This window comes from Amblyomma mixtum, chromosome 9 (genome assembly GCF_055824585.1).
Source record: "Amblyomma mixtum isolate Tamu chromosome 9, ASM5582458v1, whole genome shotgun sequence".
NCBI classification, from domain to species: domain Eukaryota; kingdom Metazoa; phylum Arthropoda; class Arachnida; order Ixodida; family Ixodidae; genus Amblyomma; species Amblyomma mixtum.
This window is the reverse complement of record NC_143020.1, coordinates 3,015,989-3,032,901: the sequence shown is the minus strand read 5'-3', so window position 1 is coordinate 3,032,901 and position 16,913 is coordinate 3,015,989. Positions and strand designations below refer to the sequence as shown.

Sequence of the window (16,913 nt, the reverse complement as noted above, 5' to 3'; positions counted from 1 at the left end):
TTTTCTTCGCCTACTCTCGAGCTCTCCGCTTATATTATGCGCTGAAATAAACGCTCCTTATGTGTGTGTAACGACGAAAGGAATTCCTCTCCATTCTCTTTATGAACCACAGCTGAACAGTGACGAGGTTAGAGCCGCAGTACCCTTTGATGAAAAGTTTACCTGCAGTTTTCTACAGTGCATCCAAAAACTCAAGAGTGTAATCCACAGAAGTGTTGAGACGCGGAGCCTTCAGACAACCTCGAGCTCGGTACGCATTCCGACAAAACTGCAACACAGGCGCTGCGCTTCTGCGCTACATCGGAGCACGGACGTTCACTAAAAAGCACAGCTGGTTGGCAGTCTGGTAACTGTGGAGTTTCTATTTCCCATGAGTCAGTGCGCAAAAGGGCCCTCGGCAGCGGTATAGTGCCTAGAATATGCTGGCTAGTGTGCCGAGGGCGCGCGCTCGCGTGGCCGCCGTGGTGATGCCTTCCCGAAGCCACCGCAGGGTGGCGCTGCCAGTCGCTAAGGTGCCACCGCGCAGCGTTCGCGGCCTTGGCCCGGCGTTGGAAACTAACCATGCGCTGCGCTTTTCGCTATGCAGCTGAAAATTCAAAGTGGTATTGCAAGCGGTACCACTTGCAACAAAGTGGTTCCACTTGGGAACCACTTTAATGTAAATGGTACCAGTTGGCCTATTAAGTGGTTCCACTTAGGAACCACTTCAGTACAAGTGGTCACATCTGGTCTTCAAAGTGGTTTCACTTGAAAACCACTTTGGAGTGAGTGGTGCACAAGTGGTTCCAACTGCCCCTCAAGTGGTCAGTAGGAAACCACTTGGAAATTCCACTAGCCCCTTAAGTGGTCCTAGTCAGAAAACCACTTTGGGCCAAGTCAAGCTTTCTTGAGTAATATTGCACATACAGACTCATGTTGAGCTCACGCGACAACTTGACTGAGGCAGACCCACTGTTCTTAACAAAAAAACAAGGGCATGGGGGATTGGTGGTTGAATGGGTAAGTGCAAGAAGCACCTGAAGCAAAAGCATCGCTCTGGTGATCCTCCAGACTTGTAATTAAAATCACCACTCCTGCATACTTCTATTTCAATTTGGATGAGCAACTCTTACAAGCTCTTACTCTTGTACAAGCTGTACCTGTGTTGTCACAACCAGTAATGCATGCCACACTAGAAGTTAGTGGTGGCTCTGCACTGGCTAAATTGCACATCTGTAAGGGACCCCTTTTTTGACTTCTGATGACAATGATTATGAATTTTTATGGTGAAAGGGTATCTATGGCCAAAAAGCGCCATGGCACAAGGTATTTTCGACTACTTAAGGTGGGGCGACTCCTGTTACCAGCAAAGAAAAAGTGTGCCCCTTTTCAGGTCTAGAGGCTAGTTTATTTCCTGTGGTTAGAAAACTGGCGTGTGGTCCTGTCCGATTTCGATTTCCTTGTCTTGCTGTGTGAATTAAGGTTTTCCAAGGATTCTGCCAACTTTTCCCGCACAGTTTCATCCGCGAGAACTGAGGCTAACTGAGTCGTCAGCGGCAGAACAACGAAATAGCTGCCTTCTGACGTTAAATCCCTTCGAGAATATTGTTCTCCACACACAGAACACGCCGGCGAGATGCCCTGTCTTGCTTGCAGGTTGCCTATTGTAGTTTCGAGCAGTGTTTGACATGTTGGGCAATGGAAATGGAAAGCAATGCAATCGGGAAAAGCGCCTGCGAATTTCCGGAAAAGATATTTGCTGTCTGGAAGACTGCTTGTTCCCAAAAGCTTGTTTTGTAGTCTCAGCAATTTTTCTATGCTTGTCCATGATAGGCCTTCTTCAATAGCATAATCCATTATTAAAACGAGAGAGTCTCCGACGGTGAGCGAAGTTCCGTTCCCTAGCGGGGTTGCAAATTCAATGAACTGTCTGCCAGAACCTGTTTGCGAATGGCCGGATCCAGAATTTCCAGTGTTATGGTGCTCGTCATGTGCACAGTCTAGAACTTCATCTGTATAGTCCACAGAATCCTCCGGTTCACTGAAGAGATCATGCTACGAATCGGCAGTACCACGAGTACCAGAAGCCGGCTCGAGGCTGTCGCACTGGTGCACTCTTCCGTCATAATCCTATGCGATGTCGACCTCGGAATGGCCTCGTAATCCGCGGCATTCGGCTCTAGGTACCGCTTCCGAGCCTTGTGTTTTTTTGCGCGGATCATTCTAAATAGCCTTCACAAAACCACGAGACAACAACAAAAGAAACTCCGAAGACAAATTTAGGCCCCAAAATACCCAAAATGCCACAAAAAGACAAGTTCAACAGAAGTCTGGATTGGATTGGATTGATGTAGCCTGATGAAAGATTGTAGTAGTTCGAGACTGATACGAGTATTTATTTTTTTCAATTAAATCACTTTAGATTTTGTTTTTAAAACATAGTAAGTTACATTATGTGATCACATTTTAAAATATGAACAACAAAATCAAGCATTTCATATTTTGAGTTAAATTGGCTGAATATCTGAAGCGGCAGCCAAGACAAGACAAGCATTTGTTGTGAACACTCTTTTCTGTGCCCGCAGCGGCGTGCTCGCAGTTATCTTGAGCCTTGCTGTGCTTGCAACCTTTCAACCATTGTTGGAAATGTATGCCCTGGTGCGTTTTTTAAATGATCATGACGGGAAGGTGCACCGTGTCCCCGTCGTTGACATCAAGGAGTTCGAGCCAGCGGATGACGCGGACTTCGATCCGAAGTTCGTCTATTCAGCCTATTGGCATGACCCAGAAAAAGAAAACTCCGGCCACTATCCGGCACAAGTTTTGATGTTGGCAGGTTAGTGGATTTGTTTCCGTAAAATCGTTTCTACTTATTTTACCACCTGAAGTTCAACACCAACTGCGGCATCGATTTTTTGCAGAGACTGAAGAAGGACTGCAGAAAAAGCAGCAATCAAAACGAGTTCGAAAAGCAAGAATTCCAGTATCGGAGTACGAAGTGGACAGTGACAGCGATTACGCGCCCCACTTGCGGAAGGAGAAGCGGGTATGTTTTAAACGCAATTTAGATAGCGGAGATATCTAATAGGGATTCACCGTGCTTCAGGAACAAAAGAATCAGAAAGAGTTGCAGCAGGCTGCTAAGAGCCAGGCCTATGCACACATTCTAAAGGAACAGCTTCAAAATGCGAAAAGGAAAAATAATGAAGCATCCAGCTGTCCTGCCGTAAGTACGCCCGGCTACAAATGTCTTATGTTCTGTTCATAACAGCTTTTTTTTTTCAGGCTCGAAAGAAACGCCGAGAATCGACATCCGGCAGCGATAGTGATGAATGTGTTGTGGCGGAGTCAGAGCTTGTGCTTGCTAAGCAGGATGCAAGGCACTGGCGCCAGCGCTACAGGGATAAGTGCGAAGAGAATGCGAAGCTCCACAGCATAATTAGGTCGCTGAAAGAATCCATTGATGGAAAGCTTCTTGCAAGTAGGTTGGCATTAACTTGCTCACTTAACTGTGTTAGATTGCTCTGAAGTGGCTTCTGGTTTTGTTTCTGTGGTGATAACCTGTGTGTGCACTTCAGTAGTGGAAGTTTATTGAGGCTTTTTTTGGGAGGGATTCATCTTTCAATAAGTGTTTAGTTAAGCTGACTGTTACGTTTTAGTGCACAAGCTACTTGAGGAGCAAGCGCTGGGCAAGAAGCAATTGTGTGAGACTCGGGCAGTGAGTGTCCTGCCGTCGACTGGGGCTCGTTTCGACAGTGGTAAGTTGGTTCATCGATTTAGTTGCAAAATAAATATTAAACTAGTGGTACACATTTTATTAAAGCCTTGTTACTAACATGACCACCATGAAGGTACCTTTAACATCGCTGCTCTCCTTAAATGGTGACTTTTGCTCTTGCTACACCAGCAAGTTGTTAAAGAACTCCGGGAGGTCATTTGCGGAGCCCTTCACTGCGGCGTTCCTCATAACCCGAGTCACTTTGGGATCATTAAAACCCCCATAAACCATAAAGCTCTTCGCTTAATTCAAGTTAAATAAAGTTTGCAAACTTCTGCTAAAGAAAAGGCTAAATAATTGTGCTAGGAGGAATGACGAGGCATTTGCTTCAGGAAGCTCAGTTGTATTAAAGTAATATAAGGGACAAAAACTGCTTAGCTACCCTGGACAGATATATTATGGCAGCTTAGGTAGAGGTAGCCAGCCCCAATTCATTGAGTCCTTCCTTATCACAGTGATGGAGTTAGTTTAAAATCAAAACATGCAAAGGCTTAGTAAATTTGCACATGATTTAAGAGCAAGCAACAGCAGTCAGCTAAAAGATACTGGTTCTGATTTGGAGCTAACAGTGCATTGCATTTCAGATGTCATATCTGATTACGACAATGAGCGTGATTCGCCAGGAGGCTCGGATGTTGCCCGGAATATTGGACCACTGCCCAGTGAGACAAAGCTCTTTCAAGAATGACTGTGCAGATTTAGTTTACTTTTAGTTTTTCCATGCGATGTTTAATATATATGTTGACATATGCAGGCGCTTCAAACGAAGTGCCAAGGGTTGCCCAGACTCCAGTGGCCAGAGACAACAACACGCTGTCGCAACAACAGCAGCCTCGTGCTCTTGGTAAGCGTAATACTTTGTTGGAGATAAAGGTTGAAGTGCTGGATGACACTTGTTGCTTGTTCCTCTAGATTTTAAATAGCCTTTCATTAAGTTCAAACACTTTGAGAGAAACTTGTTGTGCCAGTTTGATTTAGTACCCTGTGCTACATCTAAGAACAAAGAAAACCTTGTACTAGAAATTACTTTCCCATGTTTGCAGTGTGCAGTCCAGAAAGGCCAGTTTTTACTGAGTGTGGCAACGGAAGGGTAAGCGTACATTTTACTCTGCTTTACATTTTTTGGGGCAGTGGTGGAGTTTCGCTATTTTTCCAGTTTCACCTGAAGAGGGGAATCACCATAAGTGAGGCCCAAGGGAAGAAGATCTTCCAATCAAAAAACTTGAAGCCAAAGCTTGTTGTTAAGGACACGGCTCAGGCACTATGGGGCTCTGAAGGGCTGGCCTGTCGCACATATAGTGGCAGGGTGGCCCCCAAGAACAGAAATAACCTTGTTCAGCCCCGAAAGGAACTGACTCCAGAAAAAGTCAGCCTTGTGGTTGGTAAGTCAAGTTCAGGCCATGTCAGCCACAGTGCTGCTGGAGTTCTAATTCAGCAATTACTGCTTTTCAGAAACACTCACCCATTGGGGAAGGCAGAAACAAATTGATGTAGCAAGCACCATTGCAAACATCTCAACAGTGCTGTCAGAGAAAATACAAGACACTCGACGGAGCATGAAGCGAAGGACCGTGGAGATTTAAGCCTAAGCCAATAAATCATGAATGTGGCCAGCATTCTTATTGTTTACATTTCAAAGACCTGAAGTCTTATTTTTCCATTCAATTGACAAAATAAATCAAACCATTTGCAAGTGGTTTATGTAGCAAGTGGAACCAGTTGCAAGTGGAACCAGTTGCAAGTGGGACCACTTGCAAGTGGGCCCACTTCAAAGTGGTTTATGGAACAGGTACCACTTGCAAGTGGAACCACTTACAAGTGGTTCCACTAGCAAGTGGTACCTGTTCCATAAACCACTTTGAAGTGGGCCCACTTTGAATTTTCACCTGGGATATAGCCCATCTTTCTCCGTGCTTTGAGAGCACTTTTGTTCAAAACCTTTCTCGACGGAAGATAAACTCAACGGCCTAACACTGTCCGTAGAAAATAATCAACCGAGATAGCGCCGCGAGACCGACGATGCGTTATACAAGTCCTATGGTTGTACCGATTTACTACCAGATCCAATCCGTAAAATTTTTATTCTTTCCACTGTACACTGAACACGCTGTACACTGTACAGCGTCACTGTACAAAACCCCTGAAGTGAAAAAGAAAGGTAAATTAAATGCCGAATATCCAGCGAGAGGCCCAGCTTACCAACTTGAAACAAACACCGAAGGCTGACAGCTGCGGCCACAGTATCCCCGAAAACTCTCCGATCCGGATTCGTTGCTGATACATGGGAACTTTCGATCACGATTTTACTCAATCCGAATTCAGTCGACTGCGATCCGCGCATCTCAACCGCGACCGTAGGCTGTTGCGCGCACTGTCATGCTGTCATGCTCAACCAGCAGTATCCAGGAGGCTGGACCTCGCAGCGGCGACCATTCTTAAATCGCGATAAAAAAATGTTCACCCCAAACGGATCGATAGTGATCGGAAGCGCCCGTGTGACAGTGGTATAGGAAATAGCATCCATAGCTTTTGCAAAGGTTATGACCCAAAGGATTTCAGTTCTACAGTCCAGTGCTACACTTCTGGACATGTTATGCCGATGTTTTTTGCAGTTCAACCGCGCGTACTGGAATTTTGATATATCAGTCAGACAATATTTAATAGCGTCGTGTACGTGCAAAAAAAAAGCGCAGGGGCTCTTTCCCAACATTGGATCTGTTTGCGATGATCGTATGTAACGAACACATGCAGCCTGAAGAGGACTCGTTGCATTTCATTTGGAAGTCAGAACTCGCTTTATACAGAAGTAGTTTTTATGCAGGTGTCTGCGAATTTTCGTTCCATCTTTTAAGGAAAGAAAAGTCAAGAACGAGAACAAAAAAGTGAGCCTATCAGTGATTCTCTTCTGCAAAGGGCTACAATATACTGCAAACTGTAAAAAAAAGCTACAGCCATAATAAACAGGTAAAAATAACTGGTCACTGCTAAAAGTTTGCACAAAGTAAGCAAGGCACTGAATTAATTATTAACTGAAAAAAATATCTGAAGTTGGTCGCTGGAGAGACCGTTCATCAACAGTTATACAGAGAAGCACCTAGAAAGAGTACACAGCCATACCATTTAAGCAAGGCACTTTACATATACAGAAAGGAAAACACTGTATTAATATTAATATTAACAAACTAGTTGCAGTGTCTGAACTTCAACAATTTTTTTCGTTGCCTTCATGCTTCTCTGTCTTTGTTTAGCCCTTTAACATAAAACGTAATTCTTAGCAAAACATAAAACAACAATCCGCAGCCTGGTTGCGGCCTCGTGTTCGGGGCAACCAAGTTTTGGCAAGACAACTGAACTAAAGCAACTTAAGCACGATTAGTCGCTGCAACTTTCAGTTCATTTGCTCAAATAACAGCGCAAACAAAACCAAAGAAACGCGCAGACGCAAGCTAAACACAGTGCACAACACAAGGCTTGGCTGGGCAACTACAGCAATCCAGCACCTTTACGACAGGAAGCGCCCTCTGGTGGCGAAAATTGGAAGGCAGCGCTGGCGCTGCCACCTCCTCCCATGCGGAGACCCCTCCGCTCGAGACACTAGCCAGTATTCTAGGCACTATAGCAGCGGCATCAGAGGAGGATGGCTTGCAGAGGCTGAACGCGCTCCCTCTTAGTGCGATGTCAGTGCACATTAAAGATCCCCAGGTGGTCGAAGTTATTCCCAACTTCCTCCCTTCCCTTACGATGCAGTTCACGTGTCCACCGAGATATGTGAGACAGATACTGCACCATTTCCTTTCCTCAAAAACCAATTAATATTATTGTTATTAATTATTATTGGCTGTTGGTTTCGATCTTGCAATCGGCGCATAGCTATCCTTGCAGGCTTTGAATTTTATATCCGGCTTAACCTGCACGCACGACGGTATATCAGTGCTATTAGTACGTAAGCACTTATCCGATAGGCACCAAACCCGAACAAAATCGTCCCTTGTCAGCCTTGGTAGCTGGCCTAGCGCGAGTGCTCCGTCCTGCGGCACTGCCCACTCCTCGTAATCTTTCCCTCTTGACGGTACAAAGCCGAAAAAAAAACCGTTCCAACTCAAAAAGCCAGTTTTTCAAAACTCGCACAGTATTAGGTGGAACACCCTGTACAGGTAATTTGCTTGAGCCTGAAGGAATAACGTCACGGTTTATGGGGGTTTAACCTCCCAAAGCGGCTACTCAATGATTGACGCCGTAGTAATGGGCACCGGAAATTTCGACCACCTGGGGTTCTTTATCGTGCACTGACATCGCACAGTACACTGGCCTCTAGAATTTCGCCTCCATCGAAATTAGACCTAGCTACTTTTGAGGCAAATAAACTTCAACATACTTGAACATACTTCAATTTCAACATACCAAAATGCACATCCACTGCAAAACTGTGCCCGTACTCATGTCTCATCTACTTGTGGACTTCACACCAATGATAAATAAAACCTGTCCCATAACTGCTGTCGGGCACAAGTTGATGGCCCTAGACTGCTGTGCTCTATTACACCGCAGTATATTACAGCACACAACTACCTACCATGGTGGTTCAAGGCCGGTAGTGAGATCGCTCTCCTTTGGCTCTGTAGCACAGGAAACGTGCTTGTATGTGGGCGAGCACTAACTTAACATCACCTGTGATGACAAAACATTTCAAGGTTGTGTAGTTTACACTGAAAATAATCAGTCCCGCCCCCGCAGAGTCTGAAGTGATTCTTCCTTTGTCCATTCAGTTTTAAAACAGCTGCTGGAATCCCCGGGAGGAGCATGACCTTAATGCCCTGGCTTACTAGCCCTTTTTTAATGTAGAAATCATGAGCCAGAACTAAAAAACATGAGAATTGATTTTTTTGCAGTCACACAAGGGCATTGTGTGAACAAAGTTGTGTTTGCAACCGTTATGTGCTTTGTAATCATTCTTTCAGTACACAATGTACAGTGTTTGTCAAACACATACAGCCCAAGGGGTTTGCTTCGAAGCCATCTAGCGGGGGTCTTTAGCATATCTGACAGTCCTAAGCTTGGGAGGGTTGAGGACTTAAACTCCACCTGCCTTCGTAAGGTTAGAGTCCCCGTGTATGCAAGAGGAGCTGCACTGCAGGGCTCAGAAGCAGTCTCCTTGGGCTGTATACGTTTGACAAAGGCTGTACACATCCTCCGAGTACACAGCTTAACACGTATGTACTGAGACTTCAGAAATATGAAAAAAATTGAAATAATTGTCGATATAAAATGTTTATTGCACTTCACAATTCAGAACAGTTTTTTTATTGGCGGCAATATTTTTCTCAACGGCAAATTTCAAGCTGTCCTACAGTGTAGGATACAAGGCAAATCCACTACTTATTAAGTGTTTGGTTCAGTTTAGTTTATGGGGTTTAAAGTCCCAAAGCGACTCAGGCTATGAGAGATGACGCAGTGTAGCGCTCTGGAAATTTCAACCAACTGGGGTTCCTTAATGCGCACTGACATTGCACAGTACATGGGCCTCTAGAATTTCAGCTCCATCGTAATTCGATCGCCGCGGCCAGAATCGAACCTGCATCTTCCGGGTCAGCAGACGAGCACCATAACCATTGAGCTACCGCCACTTGTTAAGTGTGGTAAACCTTCAAACATTTTACATCAACTATAAAATCGCATTTCTCATCACGCGTGGTGGTTCCCTTATGACAATGCAAAAATATTATGTGTTTTTCTTGCAGAATTACCATGTCGTCAATACGGGCCAGATTTCGAAACTGGCCTCCAGAGAAGACAGCGCGATCTTTCAGAATGCATACAACGCACAAAACTCAATGAACGCAATGCGATCCTTGCATAGGAAAAGTGTAGAGCCTCTTGAACCTACGTTACCAGGTGCAAGCTTTTACAGAATAAACTTTGAGCTTCTGCACAAAGAAAAGGCGGTGTTCTACTAATAGGACGCGATGCGTATATGGGTTAACCATGCTTGACCTTCAAAGCATGCGAACGCAAGACATGGAAAGGACTTCACAATGTGCAACGAAGAAAAGCAGAGGCTATTTAATTTGAATTCACCAAGTATTTACAGGCGAAATAAAAGTCTTGTACTACTACTACTACTGAATTCACCGAAAAGTTTGCTCAATGTTTCTTATCAGAATGGATGCATGTAACGGCATGTAAATGCACAGTGGCTGAGTTTTCTCCAAGCAACCGAGAAAACTACCACCAACCGTCGTGTCACAGAAAATGCAATTCCACTAGACAGGATAGACTTGCTGTAGGGATCAGAACCAAGTGCTGAAGCAAGTGACGATAAAAATTTTTTCCTGCATGCAAGGCACAACGATATCTGTGGATGCTCGAAGCATAACACTAAAAAGTCTCTGCCTCTCCAGTAACCGAGAGCAGAGTAAGCAAGAAATGTTTACGGGCATAACACATTGGTTGCAGATGGTACTAGTCAAAATCTTGAAATGGGTCTAGTGTTCAACACACCACACCTCACTTTTTTTTATTATTGCCGAATTCGACGTTCACAACAATGTACAATAGATAAAATGTGTCAACCAAGCTTTGGCTGACACGGTATGTTGAAATTTTTTCAGTTGCGTCAAAACGTGAAGCACATCAGCCCACCACACCACACTCTTCTTGTTGCGTCGAAGCAATCGCCTGCAATAGTGCGGGCTTAGGTAGGCAGCCGCGAACCGTGGCGGCAGCACTCGCTTTCGGGAGCGGCCGCATAATCATGGCGTTGTCGGCAGGGGCGAGCAGTCTTTTGCTGTGGCGTATCAATCGCAAAGCGATCGCTTTCCGCAAGACGCTTCCTATCTCTCTTTTCATCAGGCTCCATTGCTCGGCTTAAGCAGCTGTGACGGTGGCAGCATTGAAATGCAGGAAGATGCAGAAGCGTACGCGGACACGGCGAGACGCAGGCCTGACAAGAATGTAATTGCAGCGCGTTCGAATACTCCACAAGCGTGTATACATCTGCCTGCCAAAGGGGGAAACTTCACGAGCTGAAGGCCCAGCGGCCAGTCTTTTACATGCGTGAATGTGGGACCGCACCGCCATCCTTGGGGACGGCACGGAAGCGCGGCCCTCTCTCTTATAGAGTCTCGTTAAATATTGTACGGTGCCCGGATGTTCTCGTGTCAGCGCCCGGATGTTGGCCCTCGGTCTCGACGTGACGTCACCACACTGCTGACAACGGCAGCTAAAAGCATTTCATGCTTGAAACAAGAAAACGTCAGCTATTTGAAGATGCAGGCTAAGCAAAGAATCACACTGCTTTTGATTTTAATGCACAATATGTCAAGTAAGTTTTACAATTGTCTACCGTAAAGGTAAAAGGTGCTGCTTTCCGTAAGCCACACCTTTTACCTTTACGGTAGACAATTGTAAAACTTACTTGACATATTGTGCATTAAAATCAAAAGCAGTGTGATTCTTTGCTTAGCCTGCATCTTCAAATAGCAATTCTCAATTCTTCAATTCAAGCAATCTTCAATTCTCCAATTCCTCAAGTTGAAAGTGTGCGTGTTCTAGGTCTCCTACTTCATACATCTGGGACTGGGACTCCGTGGCTAAACGCGACCCGTAAATCGGCTCACGCTACTCTCGGTCTGATTCGACGCATAGCTATGCGCTCTGGCGGAGCGCGTTTTGATACTGCCCGTCAGCTCGTGCGCTCCATCCTTCAGCCGCGGATTGTGTACCAAGCGCAATTTCATCGCCTCACCCGACGACAGTGGGACTCCCTTGAATCAATCAATCGGGAGGCTATGCGCGCCATAACTTATCTTCCGCGTATCACACCCATACCCATTCTCCAAGAGTACGCTCAACTTAATACATTGAGTGAACTTATCGACCAGCGTGAGGCAAACAGAGCACGCAAGATGTCGCTTCAGCTTCATCGTTTACACACTCTTCCCCCATGGTCATACTGTCAGCTCACAGACAATCGCCCCTCTGCTTCGACGCCGATATCAGCCGCCCATCTTCCTTCAGGGTGCATAATATACACCGATGCATCACACACAGCAGTGCAGGGAGTTACTGCAGTTTACAGTCCCTCACATCCTCATCTCAACTCCCGCGCTACATATAGCTCGGATACTTGCTCCCCCCTGGCCTTGGAGCTTCAGGCGATACACAATGCCATTGCATCCCTTCCACTCGTACCTACTTTCAATATTGTACACATTTACACCGACTCCCTTGCCGCCCTTAAACAGCTTAAGGCTGTCCGGCGCACATTCCAAGTTACACAATCCATTCACCAACTTTGCACAAAATACCCCTGTCCTGTGCGTATACACTGGATTCGCGGGCATGCCCAGGATCCGCATAATATTCATGTGGATGCAATGACACACCTTGACACATCCGATATCCCGCCACCTTCCCCTCTTCCCTCAGATCCGTTCCTGTCCCATGTTTCCGAGAAACAGTCTTTGCGTCAGCGAACACGCGCTCTAATTCCTCCGTGTTCGTACCCTCTCCCCCGGAGTCTCACTCGGGAGGAGGAGGTATCTGTGCGCCGGATTCGGGCAGGAGCGGCTCTGACTCCTTGTGTGCGTCATCGGTGGCGTGACAAACGTTACGAAGTGACAGACAAGTGTCCCCATTGTGGTGCTGCGCCCGACCTGTGTGATGAAAAACACTTGCTGTGGACTTGCCCGGCTACAGCTTCCGTGAGACGACGTTTATTAAGGAAGGTTGGCCTGCGATGGGACGTTGCAGACGACTATACCAAGTGGACTCTAGATAATCGCTATATCACGAACTTGTGCCGCTTTTTAAGCGAGGTTTGTTTGCACTCCTTTTTATAACTTTCTCTCCTTTTTCATTATGTCTGATGGCAAACAGCTCGAATAAAAAAAAAAAAAGTTTTACAAACAGCCAGAAGGCATTCAACATTTTGTATTGGCAACTGTAATGAAATACTCATGTGAAATTACACAAAACAAAACTAAATTACGAACTTTACAGTACGCTACAAAATAGCAATCTTTTTAATAGGCCCGAATCAAAGCAGTTTTTGTTTCAGCAGCCACGACCCTTGCAACTAGTTATCATGAACACCTTACAAACAGCCAGAATGTATTCCATAATCTGTAATGGAAACTGGAATAAAATACTTATGCGCACTAAGAAATTTCTCAAAAATGACCAAAATTATGTGCGCTACAATACACTAAAAGATTACAATGTTTCTCGCAGGCCCTAATCACAGTAATTTTTGTTTCAGCAGCCATGACCCCTGCAGCTTGTTATCAAGAACACCTTATGCAAAAAAAAATAAGGCTTTTTCACGTAACACGAACACAACAAAGAAGCTAGCACAATGTGAAATGGTCTCAAAGAGCTGATATTCGACGACCAGAACAGGTTAAAAATAGTGTGGGCATAATGCTCCACAAATATTATGGCATTTATATCCAGCTGACATAGCACTCTGAGTAATGGTGATGTCGGTGTTTGTGAACTCTTTTTGTTGGCTTTCATACCATAGAAGAAAAAACTGTTATAAAGCGTGCAGAAACATCAATATGAGGTCAGACACCTGGTTTTCCCCACTCATTCTTGCCATTTGCAATGCTGGAATAAACATGCAAAGATTAGCACAACAGCAGGTTTTCCTGTGTTGTCATACATACAGAAATAGGTTCAATGATATTAACGAGTGAATTTATAATGACCATCACAAAAATAAACCCACTCAGACTACATGAGTAAAAAGAATAGTTGTGCACATTTTACCCCCCCTTCTCCCCCCCCCATTTCTCTTCACTGAGGCAGGCTGACAAATGGCACCAGCAATAATATTGGGTACAAAGTTTTTGAAAGTCTTTCTCTAACAAGAAGTCATGCCATCCACGTATGACTGATTTTATTTCCATTCATGTGAGTTTACGAACATAGCAGGCTTGCTCTCTGTGTTCAGAAAATTCTTAGAGCGAGTGTGTATGTAGTCTAAGGGAACAAGAAATGTATTTTTCTGAAAACTCCGTAAAAGTGAACAAAACTTACAAATGTAAATAATGATGAAGGTTGGCTACCAACACCTTACAAAGGGCATTAAGCTAGAATCTCATTAGCTTGCATATAAAAAGTTAGCTAGGAAAACATATTGACTATGGGCATCACAAACCACTGCTATTCTTTGTGGATTGCCTTTTTGTGGAGTTTTAAATTTTGCCCCCGAGCGAATGTTTTTTTGCACAAGTCACACTGGAAGGGCTTCTCGCCCTTATGGGATCTAACATGCCTTGCAAGATTTTTATGTAATGCAAAGGCCATGGGGCACAGCTGGCATTGATACGACTTTTCACCCGTGTGGGTACGGATGTGTGCCACCAGGCTGCTCCTCTGTATAAAGCCCCTACCGCAGTGGTCACAATGGTAAGGACGCTCGCCAGTGTGAGTGCGCTGGTGTTTCACTAAGGTGCTCCGGTGTGCAAAGCTCCTATCGCAGTGGTCACACCGGTAAGGACGTTCACCAGTGTGAGTGCGCTGGTGTGACTCCAGTTGGACCTTTTGTGCAAAGCTCTTTCCACAGTCATCACAATGGTATGGGCGGTCACCAGTATGGACTCGGAGATGCACCACCAGCTGAGATCTGTTTTTGAATCCCTTGTTGCAATGGGTGCATTCGTACAGCTTATTTCCTGCGTGTTCCCCCCTCTAGTTACCGCTGCCAGAAGGAGCAGACTCCATGCAGTGGCTCATTGGGCGCCTTTGACCAGCTGAATCTTGCACAGGAGGAGCGCCATGTCCGGTCTCTCTGAAGATTGAACCTGCATTATAAAGGCAGAATACTTCCTATAAAATACAGGAACCAACATAGGACAGCTCACTTGGAGCTAGGGAAATAAAGATCAATGTGGAGGATATATTCGTCAAACGCTGTGGATGTTTATGAAAAGTTTTATTCAATAGGTCGGCCTTAAGGAGAATTCAGACCTAAAGATATCCCTAGGTTGAATTGAGCATGCAGTTGAAAATATTTAAGCTGCAAGAAATGTTATCATTGCCAACAAAATAGCGTAGCCTTTGAAATAAATCCAAAGCACTTGCATTACTGGCATCATGACAAACACAGTCCTAAGCCCCCCCCCCCCCCAAGTGGGCCTAATAACTAAACAAATTGCAGTTAGTAATGTTCAGCACACAGCATACTGCCATTTTTGTTTCATTTATTTGCTCCTTAAACAGGGTATAAGAGGAAGTGAAAGCTAAATGTTAAAAACCTGATGAGGCCGCCTTGGACCCCTGTACAAGTCCTAACATCAATGCATAGAGCTCAAGGGGGTGACAGTTTTGGTCAATAGTTCACATATTATGGAAAACAACTTTTCAGCATATCAAGGGCAAATATCATCACAATTCACCACAGTTCTATGAAGTGAAGCTTCTGTATTCTTTATACTGCTGTTTGAAAGACGACCTTCAGGAATGCATTTACGGAGAAAAACTCCAGATTCTAATGATAAGAATACACCATATTTACAGCCTCTTGTAGTCAAGCCTGCATGTGAAAGACAGGTTACATCCATTAATTCATTCCCTCGAAGCAATTCAGAACCGTGCAGCGCGTGTTATTTCTCACGACTACAACCATCATTCCAGCGTAACAAGCATCAAGTTATCTTTATCGCTAACAAGTTTACAGACGCAAAGGGATTTCGCACTTCTTTGCTTACTACAGAAATGAATATACAGTCATCACGCGTCCATACTGCCACCTACACGCCCAATGCGCACTTCACGTCGCCTACGTAATAATCTTAGCTTCCAACGTCCATTCGGCCAAACACTCGCGTTCAATTCTTCTGCTTTGCCACATGCTATCAAGTGTTGGAATGGTCTTCCGGATTGCATTGCTACCATATGTGACCCATTAATGTTCAAAAACGAATTGACCACCTTTATGCATCCATGAAATTGTACCGTCTTTGTCAAAAGTAACCAGACTGGCGCAAAGGCTGCGGGAGCAGGCGCGCGGCCGTGCGGCGGCATTGCGCTCGCTGTCGCTGGCCGCCGCTCGGCCGCTCCGAGGGTGCAGCAGCTGACGTAACTTTGCACCCTCACCCTCGTTTCTTAGATATGATAAAATTAGGCGCGTAAGATGTGCGCGCTGCGCTTTCACGTGTTCGGAGCATGGTTGCGCCGACCAAGGGCACGCTGTATAGCAGCGGTGCTCTTTCGTTACGAGCAACTGCGCTGAAGTCGACACCTCGCGTTTATCGCTTTGTAATTATCCGTGCTTACGTTGTATACACCACAGTTTAAACATTTTTACTGCTCGTTTTGATGCGTCTAAATTAAATTTAAAAAACCTTAGCAACAAGCAAACGCAAGAAATTTCTGCAACGAAGCATTGCACTGACCCCGCTGCGGTGGCTCAGTGGTTTAGGCGCTCGGCTGCTGACTCGAAAGACGCGGGTTCGATCCCGGCCGCGGCGGGCGAATTTTGATGGAGGCGACATTCTAGAGGCCCGTGTACTGTGCGATGTCAGTGCACGTTAAAGAACCCCAGGTGGTCGAAATTTCCGGAGCCCTTCGCGACGGCGTCCCTCATAGCCTGAGTCGCTTGGGACGTTAAACCCTAATAAACCAAACCGAAGCATCGCACTCCATTATAGGCACAGTAACAAGGGGGCTAATAGAAATGATTTCCGGATAGAAAAAGAGGTAAGTGGCCTCGAAAACCGCTAAAGGCAAAAAACCTTCCCCATATGCCTGCACTCAAGCAGCAATACGTAACGCAACCCGGAAAAAGCGTATTTAAATTTCGAGGTCCGTTACCCTGCTTTAATTAAGACGCATCAAAACGAGCAGAAAAAATGATACTTTTTTATTCGTTTCAACTGTGGTGTATAACGTAAGCAAGCATAATTATAAAGCAATAAACGCGAGGTGTCGACTTCAGCACAGTTGCTCGTAACGAAAGAAGAGCACCGCTGCTATACAGCGCGCCGTTGGTCGGCGCAACCATTCTCCGAACACGCGAAAGCGCAGCGCGCACATCTTACGTGCCTAATTTTATCATATCTAAGAAACGAGAGTGAGGGTGCAAAGTTAGTCAGCTGCTGCACCCTCGGAGCGGGCAAGCGGCGGCCAGCGACAGCGAGCGCAACGCCGC

At 45.4% G+C, this 16,913-nt stretch overlaps 1 protein-coding gene and 1 pseudogene across 1 annotated transcript; one reads left to right on the top strand and one right to left on the bottom strand.

Annotated features, from left to right (window-relative positions):
• Positions 1 to 2,525: 2,525 nt before the first annotated feature.
• LOC149328083 (uncharacterized) lies at positions 2,526 to 4,847 on the top strand. Its single transcript, XM_089562177.1, has 7 exons — positions 2,526 to 2,815; positions 2,901 to 3,025; positions 3,086 to 3,205; positions 3,265 to 3,460; positions 3,639 to 3,737; positions 4,342 to 4,601; positions 4,801 to 4,847. The coding sequence occupies exons 1-6, from the start codon at positions 2,626 to 2,628 to the stop codon at positions 4,443 to 4,445; spliced, it is 834 nt and encodes a 277-aa protein (XP_089418303.1). The 5' UTR covers positions 2,526 to 2,625; the 3' UTR covers positions 4,446 to 4,601; positions 4,801 to 4,847.
• Positions 4,848 to 13,924: 9,077 nt separating this feature from the next.
• Positions 13,925 to 14,880, bottom strand: LOC149328082 (uncharacterized; annotated as a pseudogene).
• Positions 14,881 to 16,913: the final 2,033 nt, after the last annotated feature.

Coding starts and splice junctions, on each gene's coding strand:
- LOC149328083 (XM_089562177.1), top strand. CDS start 2,626: ATGTATGCCCTGGTGCGTTTTTTAAATGATCATGACGGGAAGGTGCAC. Junction 3,461..3,638: donor TGATGGAAAGCTTCTTGCAA/GTAGGTTGGCAT, acceptor GTTACGTTTTAG/TGCACAAGCTACTTGAGGAG. Junction 3,738..4,341: donor TGGGGCTCGTTTCGACAGTG/GTAAGTTGGTTC, acceptor ATTGCATTTCAG/ATGTCATATCTGATTACGAC.